Below are 24,942 nucleotides of genomic sequence, written 5' to 3'. Positions count from 1 at the left end.
AATGTCAGGGCTGCGGAAAGCTGGGAGGAAGACCCCGAGCCGTTTAACGCCAGCTATTACCGCCGCAGTCTCGACAACAAGGGCTACATTTTCAGAGCGCCTTATCGTACAGGTGAATGATGCTCCTCTGGGCGCCGAGCCCGCTCTTTTTGTTTCCTCTCACTTTTGTTTGTCTCTCAGCCCGAGACGAGCTGCTCAACCCGGAGAATGACACCATTGGGATCCTGGTCAGCTCGGCGGTGGACATCACCGTCGGGGGGAAGACTATCAAACCGGCGGGTGCGTTCCCGAGCAACGTGGCTTTCATTTTGAACATACTTAGAGTAAGCTGGTCTTGTTTTGTTTGCTCATTTGTCAGTTGTCGGAGTGAAACTGGATCTCGAAGCTTGGGTGGATAAGTTCAAGATTCTTGCCAGTAACCACACAGACAACCGCCAAGGCCCTAACACGGTAAGCAAATGGTTAAATATTGAGGAGGATGCCAAAAAAATAATAATTGGCAGCCAGTCCAGGATGTACTGTGATCGCAATAGCGTCCCCATTTTGTTCCTTCTTCTTTTATGTTTGCGTCAGTGTGGGCCAAACAGGGTCTGCGAGATGGACTGTGAAGCCAACAATGACGTGAGTGTCCATTTTACTCTTTCCATGTGTTTCACTCCAGCTCAGTTCATTTATTGTTTTTCCCCCGCAGGACCTCCTGTGTTACCTAATCGACGATGGTGGCTTCCTCATCATGTCCAACCAGAAGGATGACTGGAATAAGGTGGCGTTTTGACCCATCACGAGTGTTTAATTTGAACCCCTCTGTCATGACTTCTTGTATTCTCCCGCAGGTGGGCATGTTCTTCAGTGATGTGGACTCAACCCTGATGTATGCGCTCTACAACAACTCCTTCTACTACCGCAAGCAGTCGTTTGACTACCAGTCGGTGTGCGAGCGCATGCCCAACAGTGAGGCCGGAGCAGCACGGAGAGGAGTCTTTGTGGTACTAAAAATATATTTTAAACACAACAGGTCACTTGGATCTTGAGGCACCGCTGCATATATTTTAAATGTATTGATTGTCACATCCACAGCCCACGATTGCAGATTTTGTCAACCTCGCTTGGTGGACATCTGCAGCCGCATGGTGAGACTTCATGATTATATACCTGGCCATCATAAGGTGCACCTCCACCTTGTAGTAATATCAGAAAGTACTGTAGTGCAGTTCTACACCACTGTAAATTACAGCACTAATAATAAACATCTTGTTCAAGGGGACATATTTTATTATATTTTTTATTATATTTTTTGTAATAGCTGAATATCATATGCTGCATACGTACTTTGTCCTAGTGACTGCAAAATACACATATTGGTCCCTTCTTGTCTTCAGGTCCTTGTTCCAGCAGATCATGTATGGGCTGGCTTATCACAGCTGGTTTGTCACAGGTGGGTGCAGATTTTCAAAATGTGAGACCACATATCTGATGAAGGGAAGGAAAAAAAAGTCTGACAAATGTGTTCTAAGAAGTGCCAGTTATCTTAGTGTGTGGTATACTCAGGATGACCAACACAGCACACACCAAACAATATTTCCAATTAAACTCCAGTAACTTTGTGAGTAGATCCATATTTGTGTGCGTGTGTTTCCAATGGCACCTACAGATGAGGTAGGCGCTGAAGGACTGGACTCCAGGGATAGGAGTTGTGTCATGATCCAGACTCAGTACTACCTGAGCAACTTGAGCAGCTCCTTCAACATGCTGCAGGACTGTGGCAACTGCTCCAGGTAGACGCACACACACACACAGTCAAGAAGGACGCAACTTCATCAAGTGCGCTGTATTCTGTGCAGGCTGATCCATGCCAAGAGGTTAAACAACACCAACCTGTTGTTTGTGGTAGCCGAGAAGATGCCCTGCAATGGCTGCGAGATTGAAAAGCTGTCCCAGGAGGAGGTGGAGTGTATCCTCTAGTGCGACAACATCATTGGTGTGTCAAAAATCGCTGTGGGTTTTTTTCCGTAATGGCTTATTTCCAGTTATGGAGGAGAACCCGTGTGAAGAAATGACAGTGGCGCGCTATAGGAAAGGACCCTCCACCTGTTTTGACTACAACAACACGGTAAGCAGCATGTCAGCATTTTTGTAATTTGGATTCCAAATAGTTCGTGAATACAGAACAAGAAACTAACAAAACCCAAACAAATTATATTTAGAGCTGAATTACAATTGAGCAATTTTGGGGAAAAATTTATGTTGATGGACACACCAGTCAACATGAAAAATCCGAACTCGTTATCTTTACATCATTGTAATTCAATTTCCCTTCTCCTATTTTAATGAATTAAAATTAAATTAAAAGCAATTTTAATGTTGACCCAGATTGAGATTTTTTTTTTTTTTTTTTTGACGTGAAGTGCAATCCTGACGCGTGTCCTTCCAATCCTCAGGAGAACACGTCGGACTGTGGGCGGGGCCACTCCTTGCGTCCGTCCCGCGTGGCTTTGCTGCTGATTCAACTTTTCCTGCTTTATCCTGTTATCAGTCCTCACGCTGACTCTCTACTACATTAATCTCATCTGTCACACACACACACACACACAAATGTGCACACACACTTTATAACTGTCCTGTGCTTCTCATATGTGCTCCCCCACCACCTAAAATAGTCTTATAGGCAATGATGGGCAATGATGGAAGCCCTGAGTGCCACCATATAGCCAGCTTCACTTCTGTGTCCTCAGCCAAGGAGAGACCCCCACCAATCCCCCCCCCCCCCCCCAAAAAAAAAAAAACAACTCTTAGGTAGACGACACCGTGTCATGAGAAATCCAAACATTTTATTTTTCTTCACCAAAAAAAAAGAAGGGACGATACATTTAATTTATGCACTACTATATCTACTTGCCAAAATGAGATAGACTTTCATGTGGTCTTATTTTCTTTAGCCAAAAACACAGCAGAAATGGCTTAATGAGAGGGATTCAAAAAAAAAAAAAAAAAAAAAGCTATCTTGATGTGCTCATATTCACGACACAGAGGCACTAATAACACAGCTGTGACGTTTCAATTATTATTAGCGAGCGGTGTGGTGTGGTGTTATATATTACCAACAAAAAAAAAAGAACCTCTCTGACCTCCATCTATACCAACATCACCTCTGCCAGTCCTCAAAAGGCTGTGAAGAAAAAAAACTGATCAGTTCTACAAGGATGGAGTCAAAATATGACAAGAAAAACATTGCAGTGTCACGAGAGAAAAAAGTTGGAATATTTCAAGTTGACTCTTAATGTTATGAGCAAAAAAGTTGGAATATTAGGAGGGAAAAGTGAGTAAGAAAAGTAATTTAAAAAAAGTTATTTTACAAGAATTAAACGATACCGTTACGAGAATAAATTCTGAATATTACACGAGTGAAATCCAAATTTTTTGAGAAAAAATAATAGTTAAATAGTCAGAAATAAGAAATCCAAATTTAAATGAAGTCAGAATATAGCAGGAAACAAATTATTGTTACATGCATTTACGTTTTAACATCACAAATGTCTAATTCTATGAGGTGGAGAAAATTACAAAAATCAAATCTGAATACATTGCAAGAAAAAAAAGTATCTTTACAGCAATAGAGTCAGAATATTGTAAGATTGAGATTAGTTGAGATCAGTAAAAAATTAATACAGTGTGAACAAAATGTCAACTTTTTTTCCCTTCCTAAAAATACAAATTCCTTATTGTAATATCGGAATATTATTCCCGCAATTTGACATCAGTTTTCCTCGTAATTTGAAATTTGCTTTCCTTTCAATTACTCCATAGAAGGCTTTGCTTCTTCTCGCTAAACTGTATTCTGTCACATGTTCTTCATGGGTTCTGTGCCAGGGTGGTTCAGGCCTTATCATGCTGTCCCCGAAATGGCCAACAAACGTAGTCCGCGCCTGTCACGTGGTCGTCTTTTTAGACTGTTTAAGATCCGCTACATTTCATAATAGTGCCTTGACGCACTTTGTGGTAGACGAGTGAGGCGACCGTATAGTACTCGTCGTTGTTTCTTTCAAATCAAGCGGCCGTCTTGGAAAAGGATCAGCTTTAGATAGAGCAGCCATCTGACTGCCATCACATGACTATGATCAGTCAGCTATCAGCACACACACTTGGACTGGATTTACGCCGCAGGTTTCAAGTGTGCAATGTCCCATTAATCGCCTAAAACAAATTTTCGTGACTAGTTTCATGTACATTTCAAGGGAACACATAAAACCAACCCGCATGCGCAGGCAAACAAATTGCTCGTCAATAATTCCGCACGTCAGTAAACAATAATACATGGATAGTACAAATACTGAGAGTTTAGCAACCCTCACATTACTCGACTGGCTATCGTAGGGAATTTGCTTTGCTTTTTTTCCCCCATGTAATGGACACGCCCCTAATGTAGCATATATATATTTACACCATATTGAATTGTCTATGCTTTGGCTGATGTCATTGGATATTTTTGAAATGTGTTAAATTGTGAAAATGTCACGGCTATTTCTGCTACTCACAAAAAGTTTAGGATATTGTGCTTTTGGGTGAAATTTGAGGTTGAACCGAAAATGTACGCAAACCTTTGTGCAACTGAGTTTAATTTCACCTTGCCTAAATTTCTGAAAGTCTAACTGTTCAAAGTTTCAGTAAGCTGAACACAAAATTTTGACGTTTGATCATGAACCTGTATTGAGATACGGAGACTGAAAGAGTCACAAAAAGTGGACACTATGTGAAATTTAGAAAAGTAACAAAAGTGACTTTTGCCCTTTGACACAGCAAATCTGAATTGTGCCACTTGCAGCGTAAATCCAGCCTTATTATTGGGTCATGTGTTTTGTTTAGGGCCTCTTGACTGCTCTAATTCTGCCTGCGTGTATGCGTGCGTGCATTAATTGAGTGGAATGTCTTTAATGTGTGATGTGAGGGCTGATAGGTTTTTTTTCTAAGTTCTTGTTTGTGTGTCGCAATGAACACAATCCAGTGTTATGGACGTTGAGAAAAAAAACAAAAAGGGATGTCATCGCTTTTTGGATTGACAGAATGTGTTAGTTGGTCAGTGTATTGAGTTTTTAAAATGCAACGTAGAAAAACGACGCCTCTCTATTTGATTGCCTTAGCGTCGTGCACAACAGAGCTCTGATCCCACTCGGGGCGGGGCACATCCCCACCATGTTTTAGATTACTAATGGAGTTCAGAATGTATATCGGGATTTTTTTTTAAAATCATTTGACACTTTGATAGTACAAAACACGACATAGGTCAAAGTGACCTGATTGAAATATTGACTTAAACAGTAACAATTACCAATGAGCCATTTAAAAAAAAAAAAAAAAAAAAAAACACTCCTGAGAAACAAACGAAACATGACGGCGGTATTATAACACAACAAACAAATGTTGCCACCTAGCAGTATGACGGGTCAGTTAACAAAATAAATACAAATCAAATGGGGTTTTTTCCTGATGTTTGGAAAATATTATAACCCCAGTTCAAATTGACTCCGTTCATTGATTAAAATGGTTAGTAATAGAGTTATTAGTTGGATCGGAACAATGTAACAAATGTTAACAGAAGGGTTAAAAAAAAGTGTCCAGCTAAGTCTTTGTTGATTGGACAGGTTCGCCAAAAATCACATTGTGACGAGGGTTAAAAGAAGCAAAGGGGAAGGCAGGCTGCATCCGTGTGTGTGAGGGGGACAGTGTGTATGTGATCGTGTAGTGTGTAGTCTGGTGCTCCGTGACCATGTTTGACAAAAGTGTGTGTTTAAAAGAAAATAGAGAAAACAAGTCAGAATCAGTCAAAGTGAAGTCAGTATATATATCTCAATATAAATATAGGAAAAGAGCACTGTTGATAAGTTTGAGGTCTGAGTCCAAACAGATTTTTATTTTGTATTTGTTTCTCGCGAGTGTGCGCGTGTGTGTGAGAGAGGATGACTTGAGCTCCTTCTTTCTTTTGTTTGTCGCTCCATTCTTTTTGTACAGTTGAAGCTACGTGGAAAAAAAGATGAAAAAAAAAGGAGAGGGGCAAACTTTGTAAAATATTGTGTCTGTGACTCCTTGTAAAATATTTTCAAATTGTTTATTACAGAGAATCAGTTAATAAATAATGTTCATATTTTTCACTTCACTTCAAGGCGTCTCGTGATTTTTGTACCGTGACACACTTACCTCAGAGTTTAGCAAGGAAGTCAGAGAGTAGACGGTGCCACGTGTCAGGGTCGTCGAGGTAACAGGCGTGCCCCGCCCCTTTCATCACCGCCACGCTGTGATTGGCCAGCTGGCTCAGGTTGCTAAGCGACACCTGCCCCAACTCAGCGTCACCATCGCCATAGACAATAAGTGACGGCACCTGTCGTGCCAAAAATAAAATTTGCTTATTTTAATTCTAGAAAATTGTGTTCTAGATAAAATTTCAGTAAATTTTTCAAAACAACCCAGTTTTCATTATTGTTACCCTTATAACAACCATGTTCTACCCATATTAAGTGGCATAAGCAAAAATATTTCCCGACTTACATTGTGGAATTTGAAATCATAAAAATGTAAACCTTGACACCGCCGTATTGTTTTGCGCCGATCTTTTCGGTGCAGATGGGCGCAACGGGAATGTAAGCCCGTAGTAGGTGCTGGTGTTGCAGCAGGAAGGGGAGCGAATACATGCCACTGAGTGACGGGCTGATCAGCACTACGGGACTCAGCTGCAGTAGCTCACATACGTCCTTCAGGAACATAGCGGGGGCCAACTCTCCCATGACCGCCGGCGCCTCGGCTGAGCTGGAGCGGCCCAGTCCTGTGGACAAGCAAGGTTTGCATCACAAAAAATTAAGTGCATATCACTACTCATGTCTACTTTGACGTCTGAAAATATTAAAATCTTAACATAAAATCCAAAATATTAGGGGGATGATTCTGATGTATTTTCAGAGGCCGAGGTGAGCATAAGTTAAGACGTCCACATGAAATTTGGTGACGACTGATCGTAGTTCTCTCTAACATTTAGCCACAGCCGTTTTTTTACGACGCTTATCTTGACCAGCGCTATGGATGGACGTATGACCGCTTCCTGTTCCGCTCACCTGGAAGGTCGATGGCAACTGCCCGGCAGCCGGCATCGGCCAGCATGTGAAGGGTGCCGTTGCTGAGCCAGTTTTCCGAGGAGAAGCGGCGACCATGAAGAAGCAAAACAGACATCTTGACATCCCCCGAGGATGGTCGACTTTGTCTGTAGAAGAGTGGTGACGTGCAGCCTGGAATGTCTACGCTGCCTTCGTTCAATTCCACCTGTGACATCCTGAACACACACACACACCAATGATCAATACAAGGGACCTACCGGTATGGATTTTTTTTGTTTTTATTTAAAATATATTTTAAAATATAGGCTTACAACAAATAGATATAGATAACAGCCGAACAGGCAAATTCTGTTTTTTTTCTGTTTCCAATTGAAGCCTTAACATTAAATTAAAATTACTGCAGTTTATGGAGTCTGTTATGAAAGGTTCTTGGTTCATTATCTAAACTTTATAATACTGCCCCCTGGTGACCACAACATGCACACCAGAAGGAGGACAATAAGCATAAAAAAATGACGCACAAACTGTTTGTTTATATTTTTTTTTGCATTGCTGTGTCATTGCTGTGCCGTTTTAAACTGCAGTTTTCTCCTTAGTTTGGGGAAAGAACTTTGTAAAGTTTCCACACTTTGTAAAGTAATTGCAACATGCCGTTTGTGCAAGTAGATAAAATAATACAGTTGCCACCCTCCCCTGAAGCACTCACACAAAATGTTCCGTTAACGTTGCAATCAAACAATGAGCATTATTTATCTTTGCATAAGCAAAACTTTTCATATTCAACCATCAAAAGTCGTCTTTGTGTTTTTGCACCTTCTTGAAGTGTAAAAGTCAAAGTCTGCTTTATTGTCAATTTCTTCACATGCCTTGACACAAAGACATCGAAATTACGTTCCCACTATCCCACGGTGACAAGACATAGTACACAATATACATACAAGTAAACAACACAAAAAAATAAAAACAAGAAGGCACAAACAATGAATAAATAGGAGTGATGAATAAATAATAAATAACAAATAACACAATAAATAAGAGGAGCAAAAATGGAGCAAGTGTGCATACAGCAGACAGTCAGAATATAGCGCAAAAGTACAGGACGCTACGTAGAAGGGGGAAGAGAGTTCAGGATCCTAACAGCCTGGAGAATGAAGCTGTTGGTGAGTCTGGTGATGCGGTAAACATTTTTATCACAAATATCGAGAGTGCTCTTACCTGATGTGACGGTGTTGATGACGACGCCGTTTTAAAGTTAGTAAACTTGTTGCGCTTACCTTTTATTTCCGGAGGGGGGAGTGGACAAACGAGAGCAACACAAAATAAAGGTCACCTCCGCTGTGTTTATCGCCCTCTAGCGTCCACTGAAGGACTCGAGGGCGCATGAGTAGACGATGATGTGTGCCATTCCTTATTAATGATTAGTGAGCATTATTGATCCCCGTGATTTTGTTTGTATGAAGGCCTCTTTGTTTAAATATCAGCTCAGTGTCCGGCGTTTCATGTTCTGAAATCCTCTACCTGGAAAGAGTTTTCTTCTCCGTTCCGAATGAGACGCCTTGACCGGCAACAACTGGTGTCGAAACTTTGTCTTCTTGCGATGCTGCTGCCACTGCTGCTGTGCCTTTTCCTAACAACAAGCCTGGTCACTGGTGAGTTTTTGTACTTTTTTCTTAATGGAATAACAGTTTTGATGTGTTTATATTCACATTGTGAAGAAAGCTATGCAGTGTGTATGTATAATATTAATCCAAATGAAGATGCTCTCACTGGTGGAAACTGCTTAATAAACATTGGTCGTGTAACTAAATAGTCAGATGTCCAAAGGTCGTGTGCGTATGTGCTGGGGTAACACGCACTACATGAGCTCCATTTCTTATACGCACACTCAATGCATGAAAGTCCAATTATTGTATGCAGATAAAATGGAAGTAGAAAATAGAACAATGATGTACTGTGCTTAAAAAAAATAATTATATCCCCTGTCAGAGAGCATCAGATAGATAAAAAAATGAAAATAAATTTAAAACATAAAATAATGTATTTTTTTATTATAATGTGCTATACTATTTATCGGTTTATAAGTCTCTAAATCAAACCATTCATTTGAAAATGAATAAAGAAAAATGATGGAAAGATTTTGGTCATGACCAATCCTGCAGCATTAAGCTTGGATAATGGGTGGTCTGATGCATTTCAACTTAGGTTACCGCAGTCCCCTGAACGACTTCCAGCGGTCGGAGGGCAGAGAGCTGGTCCCCACTTCTTGGAACTCGGCCCACGTTGTCACGTTGTTGGTCCTTAACGTGGAAGACTGCGCTGCACGGTGCTTGATCTCACTAGACTGCAGGTACACTGTTCTATATACGCTGGACATAAGGTTAGAGTTTATATGTAGTATGAACATATACATCTCATGTAAATGTGTCCATCAGAGCGTTCAACTACGAAACGCGGCCAACAATCACATGCAAACACCTGCGCTGGGTGGGAGATGGCAGCAACGCCGAGGTTAAACGCAACGTCAACTGTGACCTTTACGAGAAGAAAGGTAAGACTCACAATGTTGCATGAACACAATCACAAATATTTACAACGGTGTGTGTGCGTGATGCACAGTCTACGTTCGCAAGTGCATCGTGGGTAAAGGCGAAGACTACCGCGGGAAGGTGTTCACTACCCGAAGCGGACTTACCTGCCAGCAATGGTGGTCCAAGTTCCCTCACGATCACAGGTAAGCGGAACCGTCTGTCATACTGAATGAGCCCCTGAGAAATAGAAGTGACTAAATATTTGTTTTAAATATAAAATTGAGTTTAGTTGACATTGGCAGGCGCCTGTTATACAAATCAATCTATAAATATGTGGAGTTAGCCCACTGTTGTTCTCAGTGGTTGAATTGCGACATTTTTAGGTGGACTCCTTCACCAAGCAACGGCTTGGAGCTGAACTACTGCCGAAATCCAGACGGGGATCGCATTGGGCCGTGGTGCTACACCACTGACCCCGAGCGACGGTACGAAAGTTGCAGCATCCCTCAGTGCAAAGACGGTAAGGTAATGGCTATCTTCTGTCGGGTTAAAATAGTTGAAAAGATGACTCAGCAAGTTTGTTACTTTAGTACGGCTTTGAGTTGCGGTGCTGCATTTCGACAAGAAGCCTTCATTAACTTCTGTGACATTTGTGTGTGTGTGCAGACGTGTGCATCACATGTAACGGCGAAGACTACAGAGGGCAGGTAGACCACACGGTAAGCGGAAAGGAGTGCCAACGCTGGGACCAGCAGTACCCTCACCAGCACATCTACCAGCCTGAAAAGTAACCATCTCTCATTTGATGACGACGGCGAGCGTTGGGCCGTGTTTCGATGTGATGTGGCTTTTCCTCAGGTACCCTGACAAGAGTCTGGATGACAACTACTGCCGTAACCCGGACGCCTCGCCTGTGCCGTGGTGTTATACAACGGATCCCAATGTGGAGCGAGAGAGCTGCGAAATCAGGAAATGCAGTAAGATTATTTGCCGAAGAAACAAATACTCAGCACCCACCCTTTCAAGATTTTGATCAGATTTATTTTAATCGATTCATTTCAGTATTAGTTTTATTATTATTATTTGTTTATACTATATGAAACGGACAGTTGCTTCACAACATGGACTTTTGCTGAGATTAGCAACAGGAGTTGTGCAACATGTTGCAACTTTGGAATGCCCGGCCCGGGTTGGCTGGTGGGAGGATGACGCAATTATGCCATCTTGTGACGTACTTGAGAGTCAGCAAGACAAGAATATTTTCAATTTATTCAGTCTAGGCAAATATCATGTTAAAGCTCAATTTTATTATTTTTTTCTTTATTGTTGACACTATTCTTGTTGTTAAAATATTTAATTAAAAGATTTCTATTATTTTTTTGTTCATTGTTTTAACTGATATTTTTACATGATTTTATTTACCAATTTATATATTCAGTACATATATGATAATAATAGTATGATTATTATTGTTGCAAGTAGATTAAAAATGCACATGCAGTGGGACATATCCAAACAACCCCATAATTCACTTAATTGTGTCCACAATTTTCTTGGGTGTGTAATTTCACACTTGTTGGGGTAGACAGTCACTCCAGAGACCCAAGTATTTGCATTAAGGCATTAAATGATTAGTTTATCATAATATGCCCCCTGAAGCTTCCTTTCCCCGGTGATTTCTTCTCAGCTGAGGTGCGCGTGGAGAAACGTCAACGCTCCAGTTTCACCACCAACTGTTTCCGTGGCCGCGGGGAGGATTACCGTGGCAGAGTCAACGAGACCACGTCAGGCATCCCTTGCCAGCGCTGGGATGCGCAGTATCCTCACGAGCATCCCTTCTACCCCAACACATACGAATGCAAGTGAGTGTCAAGTCTCGGAGCGTTATGCATCTCTAATTTGATACACGAGAAAAAACAGTGTCTGAGGAAAAACAACCAATCAGAGACAGAAGACATATGAGTTGTTATGGGTCAGCACAAGGCCACGTGCTAGAAATAAAGGAATATTTTTATAAGGTGATTCACTGATATCTAGGGGCTTGGAGGAGAACTACTGCCGCAACCCAGACGGCTCCGAGGCCCCCTGGTGCTTCACGTCCGTGCCAGAGATGAGGACTGCCTTGTGCCTGCAGATCAAGCGCTGTGCGGATGACATTGACGCAGAGGGTACGGCACACAGAATAGCAGTCTTCTGAAAAAAGACGTGATTTAATACTCTCAGATAATTTGTCTGTGGTTTAATACTTTCAGATTGCTACCATGAAAATGGAAGAAACTACCGAGGCATGGTGCGCAAAACACGCAAGGGCATCACCTGCCAAAAATGGAATGTGAACACGCCTCACCTTACCAGGTATAAATATTGAAGTTGTAAGCATTAATTACATTTTATGCATACACTACCCTGTAAAAAATATTGCAATAGTAAGGCTAATTCCTTTTCATTCTTGCTTTCAAGAGCAAACATAAATTTGACATCAAAACCTCAAATGAGTATCCATGTGGTCTCACTGGCAAGAGTCAAAATCTAAAACTGTGCTAATGGTTTAAATCATTTGATTCACCAGAATAAATCCCGGAACGCATCCCGAGGCCAACTTGACCGAGAACTACTGTCGTAACCCAGACGGGGACCAACATGGTCCCTGGTGCTACACCATCGACTCCAAAACTGAGTTTGACTACTGTGCCATCAAACAATGTGGTACTCAACTGTGCTTTTTTTTCTTCTTGTTCTTCCATCTCCAAAAAATATATGCTCAATGACAACAACTTTTTTTTTTTTTATCTTTCGAACAGCTGGAGAGAAAGTATCCCTCACGGAAACAGTTGGTAAGTTATTGAATTTATACTTTATGGACGCCTAAATATACGTAATATTGTGATTGCTGTATTAATGACGCTGGTTGACGTATTTGTCCACACAGAGAAAGTTGAGTTCAGTGAGTGTGGGAAACGAGAGGCCCGCTTCCAGAGTAGCAGGTTACGCATCGTAAATGGCATACCTGGGAACTCGCCATGGACAGTTAGCCTCAGAGACAGGTATTATATGCGTGTGTGTTACTGACAAAGTGTTCCTTTGCAATCAACCTGAACACCAAAAATGTTTAAGCACTCACTCTAACCTGGAAGGAAAGGAAACCATTTTTGCGGAGGCGCCCTGGTGGACGCTAGATGGGTCATCAGCACCAAGCAATGTTTCTCCTCCTGGTAAGCTTTGCTTTTCTCACCAAAGCATGTCGCATCTACTGATCAAATGTTTTGCAATATCCCCCAATGATATATTTGTGTGTTTATGCGCACGCTCAGCTACGTGGATCTGCCCGGCTACTCGGCCATGCTGGGCACCTTGTTCCGTGATCCACAGGATGACGAACCCGGCGTACAGACCATCCCTCTCACCAAGATCGTCTGCGGACCTTCTGAGTCTCAGCTGGTCATGCTGCAGCTGGAATCGTGTGTACACCCTTGCACGCACGCGCACACCCTGATACATATTATACCTGGCACTCTTCTCTCCACTATGTGTCTGCAGCCCAGCCCAATTTAACGAGCGCATCTCTCAGATCTGTCTGCCTCCTGAACGCTACATCGTGGCTGAAGGGACCATTTGTGAGATAGCAGGATGGGGCGAGACCAAAGGCAAGTCATAATAACACTTTAAAAATAAGATAGACAGCAACAGTGGTGTGTATAAACAATCAAACAGTTGTGCCAAGTCACTCTTTTGCTCTCCTTTCAAGGCACCGGAGATGAGACCGTCTTGAACGTGGCCCATATTCCGGTGCTCAGTAATAAGGACTGCAACAAATATTTCCGAGGTCGGGTCCGGGAGAACGAGATGTGCACCAGTTCCTTCCAGGGAGGGGTTGGAGCTTGCGAGGTGGGTGACCACTAGTATTAGAAGCTGGTGCTTTAAAAAACAATTTTAGTTATAGTTTAACACGGGTGTGTTGACTTTTTCTATCCACTGTTTGTATGCCCGCAGAAAGACTACGGTGGCCCGTTGGCATGCCAGAACCATGACTGCTGGGTTCTGGAAGGTGTGATCATCCCCATGCGGCGCTGCGGCCACACGGGCCAACCCAGCATCTTCATCCGGGTGTCGGTCTATGTGGACTGGATCAAGAAGGTCATGGGCTTTGCTTAGGAAAGAAAAATGGAGTACCGTAATTTTCGAACTAAAAGTCGCTCCGGAATATAGGTCGCATTAGCCATAAAATGCACAATAACGTGAAACAAAACATATATAAGTCGCTCCAGAGTACAAGTCCCATTTTGGGGGAAATTTATTCGACAAAATCCAACACCAAGAACAGACATGAACGAGCAACAACAAGCTAAACGATAGGTATGCTAACGTGACATAAACACAAATGAAGAGCTGAGAACGGGCCTGACGTAACATTCAGAGTTATTCAAATAACTATTACATAAATAACACGTTTATAAAACCATCTGTGTCACTCCAATTCATTAAATCCATCGATCGTCCTTTATGGAAACGATGCCGCGTATGCGCCGCGCCGCAGACGTCTGAATGTTCTAAATATTCCACAGACCCATATAACAATATATAAAGTATATATCAAATAACTATCATATAAACAACAATATTATCAAACTATCTGTGTCACTCCAAATCATTAAATCCATCGATCAAATTCCTCATCCTTTGTCAACAACACAGCGCGTGCGCCCTGACGTCAGCCTCGTCGTTATTCCACAGATCTAGTATATGACTATATTATAGCGTTAACAAAGTACAAGGAAAGACGTGGGTTTGTCTCTTTATTTAACAAAACAAGAGTTCAATGAGCCAACAAGTACTGAACTGTAATGATAAAAACATATACAAGTTGTTATACGAAATAAAATATATCAAATAACTATAACATGAATACTTCCCCACCACACGGCCCCAAGCACCGGCGTGGACTTCCAGGTGTGTGGCAGCGTGGACTTCCATCCCCGGAGGTGGCACTTTCAGCCATGGAGGTGGAAGAGAGCTCCATAGAATAGGACCGGGCGTGCGTAAAAGCCATGTCCGAGCCCCATCCACCGTCCCCAGACAGCCACCCGGCTGAGCGCCGGCCCACGACTTCCATCCACGGAGGTGAAAGAGAGCTCAGTAGAGTAGGACCGGGCGTGCGTAAAAGCCATGTTCGAGCCCCATCCACCATCCCTGGACAGCCACCCGGCCAAGCGCCGGCTCCCAACTTCAATCCACGGAGGTGAAAGAAAGCTCCGGAGAGTAGGACCGAGCGTGCGTAAAAGCCATAATAGTTTTTCGAACCTTCTGTGTCACTCCAAATCATTAAAGCCTTCAAACTCTTCGTCCTCCGTGTCACTTACAAACAAAGCCGTTAATGATGCCGGTAGTACGTGGGGCCCTTCGTCATCCCGTGATCGAATCTCTGTCCTTTATGTAAACAACCGCCGCGCCACTGACGTCACTTGAAATTCAAATTACAGTAATCCCTTGCTACATCGCGGTGCATTTATCGCAGTTTAACTTTTTTTTTCTTTTTTGAATTTTGAAAATTTGTGAAAAAATTCACATATAAGTTGCCCCCCCACCCAAACTATGAGAAAAACTGCGACTTATAGTCCGAAAATTACGGTATTTGTTGTTATGATGTTTTCGGCTATTTTTTATTTTATTTTTTTTAGTTTTTTTATGAATGCTTACTACATTGCGGCAAATTTGAATTTTGGCTTGCAAGACAAAGCAAAAAAACTGAAACTAAGCAACAGCTTGATCGTTCATCTATCTAAAGCACACATACAGAGTGCAAAGTTGCTAAGGTGAATATTGCAAGATTGTACCATTTGACTTGCAGTATAAACTTGCTTAACTTTAATAATTCGACTTGACTTTCTTGAGATTGAGTGAAGCCTCGACTTGCTTGATTGTTTTTTTGCCTCAGTAGCTTGCTTGAAACTTGAAGGTTAAGACATGACCTGTTTGTAATGGAGTGTTACTTTAACACTAAATGTATTGGTTTTATTTTTGGAATGTACAATTAATTAAACATCAAAAAGAAGTGAACTGTTACACCCTCAATGGTTTCATACGATAAAAAGTGGCTTGACTTTTTTTTGAAATACTGGCCGTCGTTCCACCAACTTTTTTTTTGCCACTCTCAGTTATACACTTTATCTTCCACGTAGAACGACAAATATTAGTCCAGTACTGATAATCTCAGAGAGCAGTTCAAAACACACCATGATGGGTTAAGAGTACACGCCTGAGAGAGCAGTGTGAGGAAAAAACGGTTTAATTCATTTTAATTGAGTTTAATGATGTCATTACTGTTTGTTTTTGCAACATACCACCATGACTTGCTCCCACCACTTCTTCATTGTATGCACCAGCTAACTCCCCAATGTGAATTGAATGGAGCTCCACAGCACCTTGTGCGCACCCACCCCTGACCCTACCCCCTTCCACCCATCCCCACCCTTACTCTCTCGAAAAGAAATCCCTCTTGAGTTGGTCTTTTGATGGCGGCCCCCCCAACCTCTAAAGACACACCTTTGTGCCTAATGCCCCACTGTATGCGCTGCACATTCTTTCGAGTTCTATAGGAGGATTTTTGCAACACGCCGCCGATGAGCCCACGGAATTTAGCTTAAATAAACCTCAAGATAAGGAGTTCCAAAAAGCACGCACTGCTCCACTTTCAGGCTTCTTTTGACAGTCAAACATTACCATGCTGCCAGGAACTAATGAGAATATTCTTTCACTTTCACTTAGTCATACTCACAGTGGATGACTTGTTTTACCGTTCGTTGTTCATATGCATGAATGTCCTCTCTTGGAAATCTCACATTTTCTCACGAATACACTTTATTTTTTATGCCAAAGAAACGGTTCTAATTGTTTTATCCTTGGGATGCTTTTACACAAGAATGTCAAAAAAATTGAACAAAATGCATCTTTTTTTTACAGTTTGGTATTCGTACACAAGTTAGTGTTTGACAAAAAATGCTGCCTCACCTTTCTACTGCAGCCCTATAGAAAAGTTTGAAGAGAATGAATTTGTAAATTATCACTTCGTATGGTGTGAGTCAGTTGAGGTTGTCGATTAAAAAAATTAGATTGCTCATATGACTGACGACATAATCAATAAATGTGAATTTTTCCCAATTTATTTGGAATTGTACCTTAAAAATGGGAAACGTTTGAAATGGTCATTATTAGGTTAGTATTTAATATTATACTGTATATTATTTATTACATTTATTAGTCCCCAAATAGGGCGGCTCGGTGGTGCACTGGGTAGCACGTCCGCCTCACAGTTAGGAGGGTGCGGGTTCGATTCCACCTCCGGCCCTCCCTGTGCGGAGTTTGCATGTTCTCCCCGAGCCCGCTTGGGTTTTCTCCGGGCACTCCAGTTTCCCCCCACATCCCAAAAACATGCTTGGTAGGCCGATTGATCACTCCAAATTGTCCCTAGGTGTGAGTGCGAGTGCGAATGGTTGTTTGTCTCTGTGTGCCCTGCGATTGGCTGGCAACCGGTTCAGGGTGTCCCCCGCCTACTGCCCGATGACGGCTGGGATAGGCTCCAGCACGCCCGCGACCTCCGTGGGGACTAAGCGGTTCAGAAAATGGATGGATGGATGGATAGTCCCCAAATATACAAGTCCAACTGAGATCAAATTATGTCAACATAGCCCTGGAACTAAAATGATTTTTTTTTTTTAAATACTCCAAACAGACAAAAGTATGTGGACACCTGACCATGAGCCATGAAGCTAACAAAAAAGACTAACGTATTGGGACACATGACCAAAGGTGATTGATGGGCAACTTCTTCCAAGTATGCCTTTATGGACTTAGCTTTGTGCACCGAGCCCCAAAGGACAAATTAAAGTCCGATTTGTGGGTGTTCCACCGAGGCCCTTTGGGGCGAGGTTAAGATTTGGCCACTCCCCTGTAGGCTACAACATGATGGCACTTTAATTGAGAAAGTATGCAATGCCAGAAGAGAAGCACCATATACAGTACAAGCCTCCCCGCCCCCTTGTTACACTGCAACCGGGTTCAATTCGTGGCTGTGTGTTTGAGTGGGTGGGTAGTTGTGAGAGGGCATCACACATATTTCTAAATAGGGAAAGACGGGCAGAAGCGTCACAAGTTTTCGGCCGGCGCGGTATCAGTATCCACCAGGTGAAGCTGCAAAGACAAGTTAGTAAGTAAGTTCTTCTTTTTTGTCTGTGTTTTGCATTTCTTTAGATTTGTTTTGAAAGAAAAAAAAAAGGTTTTGCACCTGTATACTCGCGTGCAACCTTTATTGGATTCCTTGCGACGTACTCACGTTGGTGCAAAACACGCATTGCGCAAACTATTTAAAGAGGCCAAGTTATGATTGTGCTTGTGTTAAATGTTTCACGCAACGAGTGCCTGTATGGGACGTGTACCACCGGGACGCGGGGGGGGGGGTCCCGTCGTGGGCAGTCAAGCGCACTACCGGTTGTCGATCACGCACGCTTATGAAACTATCGAGCAATTATCAGAAGGACTGTTTTGGGTAGCTTTGTTCTTACCAAGTCTGCTTCCCAGCTGAGAGCTTCTGGGTTCAAATTTCAGCTCTTCCAAATTCTCCCATGCTTGAGTGAGTCTTTTTCTAGTAGTGTCACTGTGTAACTTCGCTTGTGGTCTTCTGTTAAAAAAATCGTATGCCAATCCAGCCATATTTTTTGCAAATAATGAAAAATGTTCCAACATCTGTTTGCAGGCACCACACTATTTTTAGCCTTGTCTCCAGCACCTTGGTCCTCAGGCCTTGATGACCCTGCTCTCCAAAACATGAGCAGCAGCGGGCCCACAGAGCCGTCTTCTTCCCGGCCCAGTTCCCCAGAACAGACTGCCGAGCCTCAGCAACGAAGGGGGCGAGGTCGTCCACGCAAGCAGCAGCTGGTAGGACTGTCATGATTGGCTGATGGAGTTCTTAAAAATAGTGTCAAAATAAAGTTGTGGTTGTTAATGTTTCTGTTGCAGGAGCCTCTCGGACCGTCGACTCCAAAGCGACCAAGAGGAAGACCCAAGGGCAGCAAGAACAAAAGCCCCAAAACTATACTCAAGGTTAGCTTTGTTTTGCACACCGGTACACATAAATACAGAACCTAAGATGACATTAATGAAAGAACGCTACAATCTTGAAGAAAAAAATTCTTGCAAATCTTTCATTCATGTTCGAGTCGCTTGTGCCAAACGGTAGGTGACAGTGAGCCTGGGTGGACCATGAGTAGCAGAAACTTGGGTGTGGAAACATTTTGGTCATGAAAAAAGATTTCCAGATGGACAAGTTGCTGAATGTAAAAATCCTGGTCCACCATCTGTCTCAGGTGAAGGGCAGGTGATACAGTGTATAGTGCAGATGGACTGCTGATGTATGCACAATATCATCTAGCCCCAGTGGCCTAATGGATAAGGCACTGGCCTCCTAAGCCAGGGATTGTGGGTTTGAGTCCTATCTGGGGTGAATTTATGTCAAGTGACCTCAGGACAAAGATTCCTACCCATCAGTTTCTACAAATGTGTTTCATCTTTGTCTGCTGGTTTCTTTCATCTTTGCTAATCTTCTTTACCAGAAAGCCGAGCCATCTGGAGAAAGACGGCCACGTGGGCGACCAAGAAAATGGGTGTGTGACGTTTTTTTACATATTTGTATCAAAGGTGTTTGTACACGTCATTCATGTCTGATTCGCTTTACAGCTGCAGAGGGTCGTTGCAAAAGGAAGTGAAGAGCCAAAGGTGAGGATACTGATACTTTTTTCAATGAAACTTCAAATAAATGACTTATGGTCAGTTCTTAGGGCAAGTAATAATATTCTAGCAATTAAAAAATTCCCACCGTGCTACAAAAGCTACAAAAAAACTCTAAAAATACCTCAAGAGTCCGTCCTGTATGTTTTGCTGTTATTCCGAGAAACCCTCCTGGTTCATTTTGTGAATGAAACAGAAGTTACACAATCCTAAAGCAACACTGTCTGATCCAAGACATCCGCAAAAGACACTTGAAGTGAAACCGTTGAGCGAGTCGACTTTTTTTTTTTTTAGCTTCACTCACGCAAAAAAGGGGAAGAATGACTCGACGGACTGAGCTTAGCTTGGTCTTCATCCGGCTGCCTCGGTTTCCTGACATAACCGACTCTCGACGAAACTATAAGTCATTCTCGTGTTGTTTTGTATTGATTCATTGTTCGGTGATTGAGTCACATGACGGTTTCTTTTGCTCTTCTGACGTTTCCCCAGGTGTCCTCCGATGAAGGGGAGTTGGCAACCTCGCCCGCTTCGTCTCAGGAGGAAGGCCAGTAATGTGACGTGTCGTTACCCTACCTCGAGGTTTAGCCGTAAGAACACTCCAGTGGAAGGGAAATGTTGGAATTATCAAAATTTGGTGGAACTTGTCTACCTCGCTGAGAGGTGGAAAGTTAAATTTACCACCTAAGAAAGCATTTTCATTCGAGAGAAATGTCTATTAAGGCTGCACGTGTGCAAAAAGTACTAAAATCATGTTGGACATGTGCGTTCAAATATTCATCGGTAAAATTAATTCAACTGGAAAGGATATGTAGTGCATTTTTGAAAGATGTGTATTTTTACTATATCACAGGACATCACTTAAGATTAATTACAAAACTATACACTGTAAACAAAAATAATGAGTGATCTTATCTTATCTTACAAATGTGTAAAATGTAGGATGGTTTAATTGAATGCAAAGCTTTTAATCTGCTATATGACCAGCAACAAGCTAAAAGCACACTTTGCTGTTTCATAGAAGAGCTCATTGTTTTTTTTAACCTATTTATATTGTTTTGTTACTTTTCCCAATTATTCATAATAGCTTTTCATTATTTTAGAATTTGCTCCCCATTCCAACTAGATGTGTATTATTTTGACTGGGCAGGGACAAAGAGGGCTAAAATTAATTTCTTCGTAAATATTATGCAGCCCTTAATTTACCTGTTTAAATCCAATAAGACTGTCACTAAATCGTCCATTAACAAAGAAGTTAAGACATATTGAATACATAAAGCAACAAGTGTTGTGTGACACTCAGGACTTTACGCCAGTGCTTCTTTTTCTTACCACCACGATGAAACCTCAGGTACAATGTAAAGACCTCACAGAAACCACAGTTACCTCAAGAAAAACTGGATTTGCTCAAATTGAAATGTGACTTTGTTCTCCTGTTAAAATGCAGCAAATGCAAAAAAAAACAGCCTGATAAAAAATATTCTTATGATGTACTTTCTTATTAAATATTGACCCGTCTTTTTTACCATCGTTTTTTTTTTTTTTTTTTTTACAGTATGTGAGCACAACCTCCATTTCTAAAAAAATAAATAAAATTAGGCTAATTATTTTTTATCGTAGGTGTGTGGTGTTTTGTGGAAGGTATGATGAATGAAAACAACTTCTACCTTTTTGGGACATTGACTGAAGAATGTTATAAGACTGACACAACCTGGCCTAGCTTCATTTTTTTTAAATTAAAACCATTTTTACCCAGTGAGTTTTAAACCTGGGATTTGTGTGTTTTTGTAAATCAAAAAACAGGCGCAACTCTTTTAGAGAATTTTTGAAAGGAACAGTTTTAATGTCTTGAACAAGTCGTTAGTTGCTCAGCAAGGAGGAAGACACAAAAAGGTTGGCGCTAACGTCCAGTGTTACACACAAGATTACGATGAGGGTAAGAAGAATAGAAACGTGGCGACAATAATTCCACAAACTAATCACATTTGTGTGGCGGTTGATGCAAGATGGTAAAAGTGATGCTTTTGCATTCCACGCACTTGTTCTCCTACAAAATCATTTCAAATCTATAAAATTTGAAGCACCATCTGGACACCAAAACAAAGTCCCTTTTTTTTCATCATCTTTCATTGTCCCACCCCGTAGATGATCAAAAAGGGAGTCCACTAAATGATACGTACGTGGAATGGAAGAGCTTTCGTTAGGCATTAAGAGCTTTGGCTACATCTGTGAAGACCAGGCGACTGGGTCTCTGGGTGCTCCCCTGCGAGGTTCGGAGAGTCTGCGAGAGATGACCGTTATTTCAAATTACCATCACATCAAAATGTCTATGAATGGCCCTTTTCATCCATTTCAAAGGCTAAGTCAATTTAATTGCGTAAATGCTCTCTTTAAAACTTTTTCTCATGAAAAAAGGACAAGAAAAATATTACTATTGCCTAGAAAAAAGTCATAATGTTATCAAATTATTTTTTTTCAATGAATACAATGTAAAATTAAAAAAACGTTTTGTCAGTATTGGAAAAAAAGGCAGGTTTCAAGAACTATAAATATGCATAGAACTTTTTAAATACACCTTTTGTTTACAGAAAAAAATATTTAGTTCTTAAAAAAATACTATATGTTGAGATTTACGTGAGGAACACCACAATCCACCAAAGTTAATGTTGGGAAGAGGAGGAATTGTTTGTTATGAGGAAGACAATAGAAATGATGTATACAGGAGAAGCTAATGTTTATGTCACAGTTAAGATGATATCATTTTGATTTTATTAATAGACAAAATTATAGAAATAATGACAAATGAAGGGGAAAGTAGGTTTATAATTAAAAAGGTTTATAATGACACACAAGTGATACTTTACCATGTTCTTTTATCATCATGCCTTTGTCAAAACTTTATAAAAGAAATAAAAAAACATGTACAGTCAACTTTTACTCAACAGAAAGGACGTGTTGCCCAAAATGATGATACTGTATATATATATATATATATATATATATATATAGTGCATAAAAAAAGATATATAAACATGTGCATCTCTCTGTACATTTAGCTTACCTTGGCATTAGGACCACCAAGTGTGCCATCTCGGCCATGGTCAAGTAGTTCCTGTTCCAGCAGGTCATCTTGTTCTTCGGCCGGGTCAAAGTTGTACATGGGCATGAGCTGGTGCCTCAGCTTCTCCAAACTGACAAGAAGGAACATTTTAGAATAGACAAAAATAGTAATCAACATTAGCTCTTTGTGGGGCGCTTAAATTTCTTCTCACACTTCACTGTAGACTGAGATGCCCCTTATAATACAACAGTTGAAATAAACATACCGCTTCCTTTTCCGGATGTACAGCATCTAGGAAGGAGAAAGACAAACAAACTCATTAGTTTATGTTCTGATGAGATTCATGGCATCAAAGTGAACGTCTTACTAAAGCCAGTGCCAGGCCGATGAGGGTGATGATGCCAAAGGGCAGGAGCACCATTCCCATCTCCGAGCCCTCCATCACCGCTTCCGGGAATGTAACGCTGGTGCTGTTGAAGCTGCTCTCGTTGGCCGGGACCGAAACAGTCACGAGCGTCATCCTGGACGTGACGTTGTCCCTCATCGTGCTCGAGGAGGCCGTTCGGGGGGCTTGGGTGGCCGTTGAGGGTATTAATGTCGTTTCGGTTTCGAGTAGGGCCATGGTCAACTATTTCAACTAAATGCTGTGTATTGATTTATATATCTTGTGCGTGTTGTCTCATTGCTGATGGAGTTGTCTTCATGCTAGAAATGATGACGCCTTGGCCATGTGAACTTGAAGACCAGCTGCAACACAACAAATAACACTTGAATTGCCTCGGAAATTATTAATTTTGTACACTGCTCGTCCTGATTGGGTTTATGCCACAGACAGGGCGGGCCCTTGAACTGGGTCCTTGCTAAATTAAATACTGTAAACACCAAAAAGTAAAACCAGAAGTCCGAGGCATGAACCACATTTGAGTCACAGGTGAGTTGGAGCCTACTCCAGCTGAAATTTGGTGACAAGTGGGGACAGCCGAGACCAGTTGTCAATCAGCAAATCGCTTTTCTTCACCACTTGCCTTCATTAGTGGCGCAGATGAGCTGGAGCCTATCCTAGCTGACTTGTGGCAAGAAAAGAACAATTGTGTTAAAGTGAAGTTATTGGATCTCTCTGAAATAATTATTTAAAATGATATGGAACAACCATAGTTCAGATGATGTCATGTAAGAGTGCAGGTAGAGAGGACATATTTGCTTATGACATCATCCCGAAGTCATATAATTTCAGTAACAAACCTCCTTAGATGATGTCACATAGAATGGAAGTGGGAAGCTCTCACCCTGATAGATGATCCTCTCCACATTTGTATTTATGCTATTGTTGTGTTAGATCATTTAAATTGTTTAATATTAACAACAAGTAAACAAAAGGTTGACAGAGATAAATGTTACATGTCAAAAAATACACAAATCCAACCTTGATTTTGACACATAGTATATTGCAGTGCCAGTCAGGATGTGGTTGGTAGGTATTGAGAGCAGGATGTGGGCAGCAAAAGGCAGATACAAATCTCGAGGAATACGCAATGCCCGCCCAAACTGTAACTGTGGAGGAAATGTGCTTTTTAAAGCCAGCTCAAATGCCAAACCGACAACCCTATTCCTCCCACACACATATGCAAGCTCTATTAATACGTACCAACTGCCTCCAAGTTTTGGCACATTTCGTTTACTTTTAATGGGGCTTCCATAGATTGCTGTAGTAACGTGCTTTTATTTCTTTTATGTTTTTAGAAATGAGGTCAGATGACGACCTATCTTTCTCCTCTGTCCATCCCGTCTGTTTTTAATTGTGAACATGTGCATGTAAAGAAAAACGACAAATGGACACCAAATGTTGCTGAGCATGTAACATTCTACTATGACCAGTAATTTTCTTGTGTATGATGTCTCCTTTCGCCATGATCGGAGGTGCATACGTACCTGGAGAGTATAACATGCTTGTATTGTCATTGGGAGAGGCGACATTGAAGTCAATGTCCGCCCCTCCTCCCCTTTAGCAATGCGGATCCCGCACGGCCTGTTTACATTGAAAAGCAGCCATTTTCTCACAGTCCTACGCCGACGTAAGCCTGTCCCGTCAGCCTTCGTGGGGTCCCGCACGCTTCCTCCGACGTCCTCTGAGGACCACCCCTCCCTTTTGTATTCTCTATTTCTTGACAGTCTTTGACACCGGAGAGGCTGCAGAAGGATGCTGCAAAGGAAGCAGGGAAAACGCGTTCCCCGCCCTCCTCCTCCTCTCCCGGCAACCCGATTGGTTGAATGCCGTGAGAATGCAAGCCGTGGTTGGGTGGCTCGGCTGACCGTCTTGCTTTGCAAGGATGAGGATGGGATTTAAGGGCTCGGAGCACCAGATGCTGTCAGGCCCGATCGTGACAGCATTCGCCATCCGGGTGTCAAAGGCCGAGGAAATTAACCCTGTGGTGGCAGTAGCACCAACCAATATGATTTATTCTACAAATGACAGGTTAAGGCT

General features: G+C 41.9%; 5 protein-coding genes and 1 non-coding gene across 12 annotated transcripts in view; 4 read left to right on the top strand and 2 right to left on the bottom strand.

The window, feature by feature from the left end:
* Positions 1-6,148, top strand: part of cacna2d2a (calcium channel, voltage-dependent, alpha 2/delta subunit 2a) — a 105,769-nt gene extending 99,621 nt beyond the window's left edge. For both annotated transcript variants that reach the window (XM_049733437.2, XM_049733436.2), the window contains 12 exons: positions 9-112; positions 181-279; positions 359-450; positions 574-621; positions 692-763; positions 834-986; positions 1,078-1,130; positions 1,380-1,435; positions 1,652-1,775; positions 1,842-1,951; positions 2,028-2,110; positions 2,439-6,148. In XM_049733437.2, the coding sequence (XP_049589394.1) occupies positions 9-112; positions 181-279; positions 359-450; positions 574-621; positions 692-763; positions 834-986; positions 1,078-1,130; positions 1,380-1,435; positions 1,652-1,775; positions 1,842-1,951; positions 2,028-2,110; positions 2,439-2,561 (1,117 nt within the window). In that variant the 3' untranslated portion in view covers positions 2,562-6,148. The remainder of the gene's footprint in view (positions 1-8; positions 113-180; positions 280-358; positions 451-573; positions 622-691; positions 764-833; positions 987-1,077; positions 1,131-1,379; positions 1,436-1,651; positions 1,776-1,841; positions 1,952-2,027; positions 2,111-2,438) is intronic.
* abhd14b (abhydrolase domain containing 14B) lies at positions 5,874-8,455 on the bottom strand. Its single transcript, XM_049733463.2, has 5 exons — positions 8,313-8,455; positions 7,098-7,312; positions 6,570-6,811; positions 6,190-6,370; positions 5,874-6,009 (listed from the first exon to the last, which is right to left on the bottom strand). The coding sequence occupies exons 2-4, from the start codon at positions 7,309-7,311 to the stop codon at positions 6,191-6,193; spliced, it is 636 nt and encodes a 211-aa protein (XP_049589420.1). The 5' UTR covers position 7,312; positions 8,313-8,455; the 3' UTR covers positions 5,874-6,009; position 6,190.
* On the top strand, positions 8,456-15,679 carry mst1 (macrophage stimulating 1). The gene is made up of 18 exons (XM_049733448.2): positions 8,456-8,746; positions 9,300-9,444; positions 9,530-9,645; positions 9,714-9,828; positions 10,009-10,145; positions 10,292-10,412; positions 10,484-10,602; positions 11,313-11,487; positions 11,663-11,793; positions 11,878-11,980; positions 12,195-12,331; positions 12,427-12,459; positions 12,555-12,669; positions 12,760-12,837; positions 12,937-13,083; positions 13,163-13,269; positions 13,371-13,510; positions 13,616-15,679. Exons 1-18 carry the CDS (start codon positions 8,644-8,646, stop codon positions 13,775-13,777), a joined length of 2,184 nt encoding a protein of 727 aa, XP_049589405.1. The 5' UTR covers positions 8,456-8,643; the 3' UTR covers positions 13,778-15,679.
* A 1,363-nt stretch (positions 15,680-17,042) lies between these two features.
* On the top strand, positions 17,043-21,661 carry si:ch211-161c3.6 (high mobility group AT-hook 2b). 4 transcript variants are annotated; one of them, XM_049733465.2, is made up of 6 exons: positions 17,043-17,825; positions 18,372-18,553; positions 18,635-18,718; positions 19,228-19,278; positions 19,352-19,390; positions 19,697-21,661. In XM_049733465.2, the coding sequence occupies exons 1-6, from the start codon at positions 17,612-17,614 to the stop codon at positions 19,724-19,726; spliced, it is 600 nt and encodes a 199-aa protein (XP_049589422.1). In that variant the 5' UTR covers positions 17,043-17,611; the 3' UTR covers positions 19,727-21,661. The 4 variants fall into 4 exon arrangements, with proteins under 4 accessions (XP_049589422.1, XP_049589421.1, XP_049589423.1 ...); XM_049733464.2 differs by having other exon boundaries at positions 17,045-17,825; positions 19,892-21,661; XM_049733466.2 differs by having other exon boundaries at positions 17,691-17,829; positions 19,892-21,661.
* On the top strand, positions 19,046-19,118 carry trnar-ccu (transfer RNA arginine (anticodon CCU)). Its single transcript has one exon. It is a non-coding gene; the product is annotated as a tRNA-Arg (tRNA).
* On the bottom strand, positions 21,212-24,705 carry c11h3orf18 (chromosome 11 C3orf18 homolog). 3 transcript variants are annotated; one of them, XM_049733468.2, is made up of 6 exons: positions 24,390-24,705; positions 22,828-23,207; positions 22,726-22,751; positions 22,461-22,590; positions 22,264-22,295; positions 21,212-21,680 (listed from the first exon to the last, which is right to left on the bottom strand). In XM_049733468.2, exons 2-5 carry the CDS (start codon positions 23,080-23,082, stop codon positions 22,290-22,292), a joined length of 417 nt encoding a protein of 138 aa, XP_049589425.1. In that variant the 5' UTR covers positions 23,083-23,207; positions 24,390-24,705; the 3' UTR covers positions 21,212-21,680; positions 22,264-22,289. The 3 variants fall into 3 exon arrangements, with proteins under 3 accessions (XP_049589425.1, XP_049589424.1, XP_068508395.1); XM_049733467.2 differs by lacking the exon at positions 22,264-22,295 and having other exon boundaries at positions 24,390-24,701; XM_068652294.1 differs by lacking the exons at positions 22,264-22,295; positions 24,390-24,705 and adding an exon at positions 23,486-24,375.
* Between the last annotated feature and the right edge of the window lie 237 nt (positions 24,706-24,942).

This window comes from Syngnathus scovelli, chromosome 11, assembly GCF_024217435.2.
Source record: "Syngnathus scovelli strain Florida chromosome 11, RoL_Ssco_1.2, whole genome shotgun sequence".
Taxonomy (NCBI): domain Eukaryota; kingdom Metazoa; phylum Chordata; class Actinopteri; order Syngnathiformes; family Syngnathidae; genus Syngnathus; species Syngnathus scovelli.
Note: the sequence above shows the minus strand (reverse complement) of the source record. Positions and strands in the feature narration are given on the sequence as shown.

What these genes read in the sequence shown, in the direction of transcription:
- c11h3orf18 (XM_049733467.2), bottom strand. Translation starts at nt 23,082, where the DNA reads ATGGCCCTACTCGAAACCGAAACGACATTAATACCCTCAACGGCCACC. An exon ending in TACATCCGGAAAAGGAAGCG is followed by an intron (nt 22,591 to 22,725) that starts GTATGTTTATTT and finishes CCTTCTTGTCAG; the next exon opens with TTTGGAGAAGCTGAGGCACC. An exon ending in TTGGTGGTCCTAATGCCAAG is followed by an intron (nt 21,681 to 22,460) that starts GTAAGCTAAATG and finishes CATCTCTCGCAG; the next exon opens with ACTCTCCGAACCTCGCAGGG.
- mst1 (XM_049733448.2), top strand. Translation starts at nt 8,644, where the DNA reads ATGAGACGCCTTGACCGGCAACAACTGGTGTCGAAACTTTGTCTTCTT. An exon ending in CTGCGAAATCAGGAAATGCA is followed by an intron (nt 10,603 to 11,312) that starts GTAAGATTATTT and finishes ATTTCTTCTCAG; the next exon opens with CTGAGGTGCGCGTGGAGAAA. An exon ending in GAGGGGTTGGAGCTTGCGAG is followed by an intron (nt 13,511 to 13,615) that starts GTGGGTGACCAC and finishes GTATGCCCGCAG; the next exon opens with AAAGACTACGGTGGCCCGTT.
- si:ch211-161c3.6 (XM_049733464.2), top strand. Translation starts at nt 17,612, where the DNA reads ATGCCAGAAGAGAAGCACCATATACAGTACAAGCCTCCCCGCCCCCTT. An exon ending in GAAGCTGCAAAGACAAGTTA is followed by an intron (nt 17,826 to 18,371) that starts GTAAGTAAGTTC and finishes ATCTGTTTGCAG; the next exon opens with GCACCACACTATTTTTAGCC. An exon ending in GTGGGCGACCAAGAAAATGG is followed by an intron (nt 19,279 to 19,351) that starts GTGTGTGACGTT and finishes TTCGCTTTACAG; the next exon opens with CTGCAGAGGGTCGTTGCAAA.
- abhd14b (XM_049733463.2), bottom strand. Translation starts at nt 7,311, where the DNA reads ATGTCACAGGTGGAATTGAACGAAGGCAGCGTAGACATTCCAGGCTGC. An exon ending in AGTTGCCATCGACCTTCCAG is followed by an intron (nt 6,812 to 7,097) that starts GTGAGCGGAACA and finishes GCTTGTCCACAG; the next exon opens with GACTGGGCCGCTCCAGCTCA. An exon ending in AACAATACGGCGGTGTCAAG is followed by an intron (nt 6,371 to 6,569) that starts GTTTACATTTTT and finishes TTGGCACGACAG; the next exon opens with GTGCCGTCACTTATTGTCTA.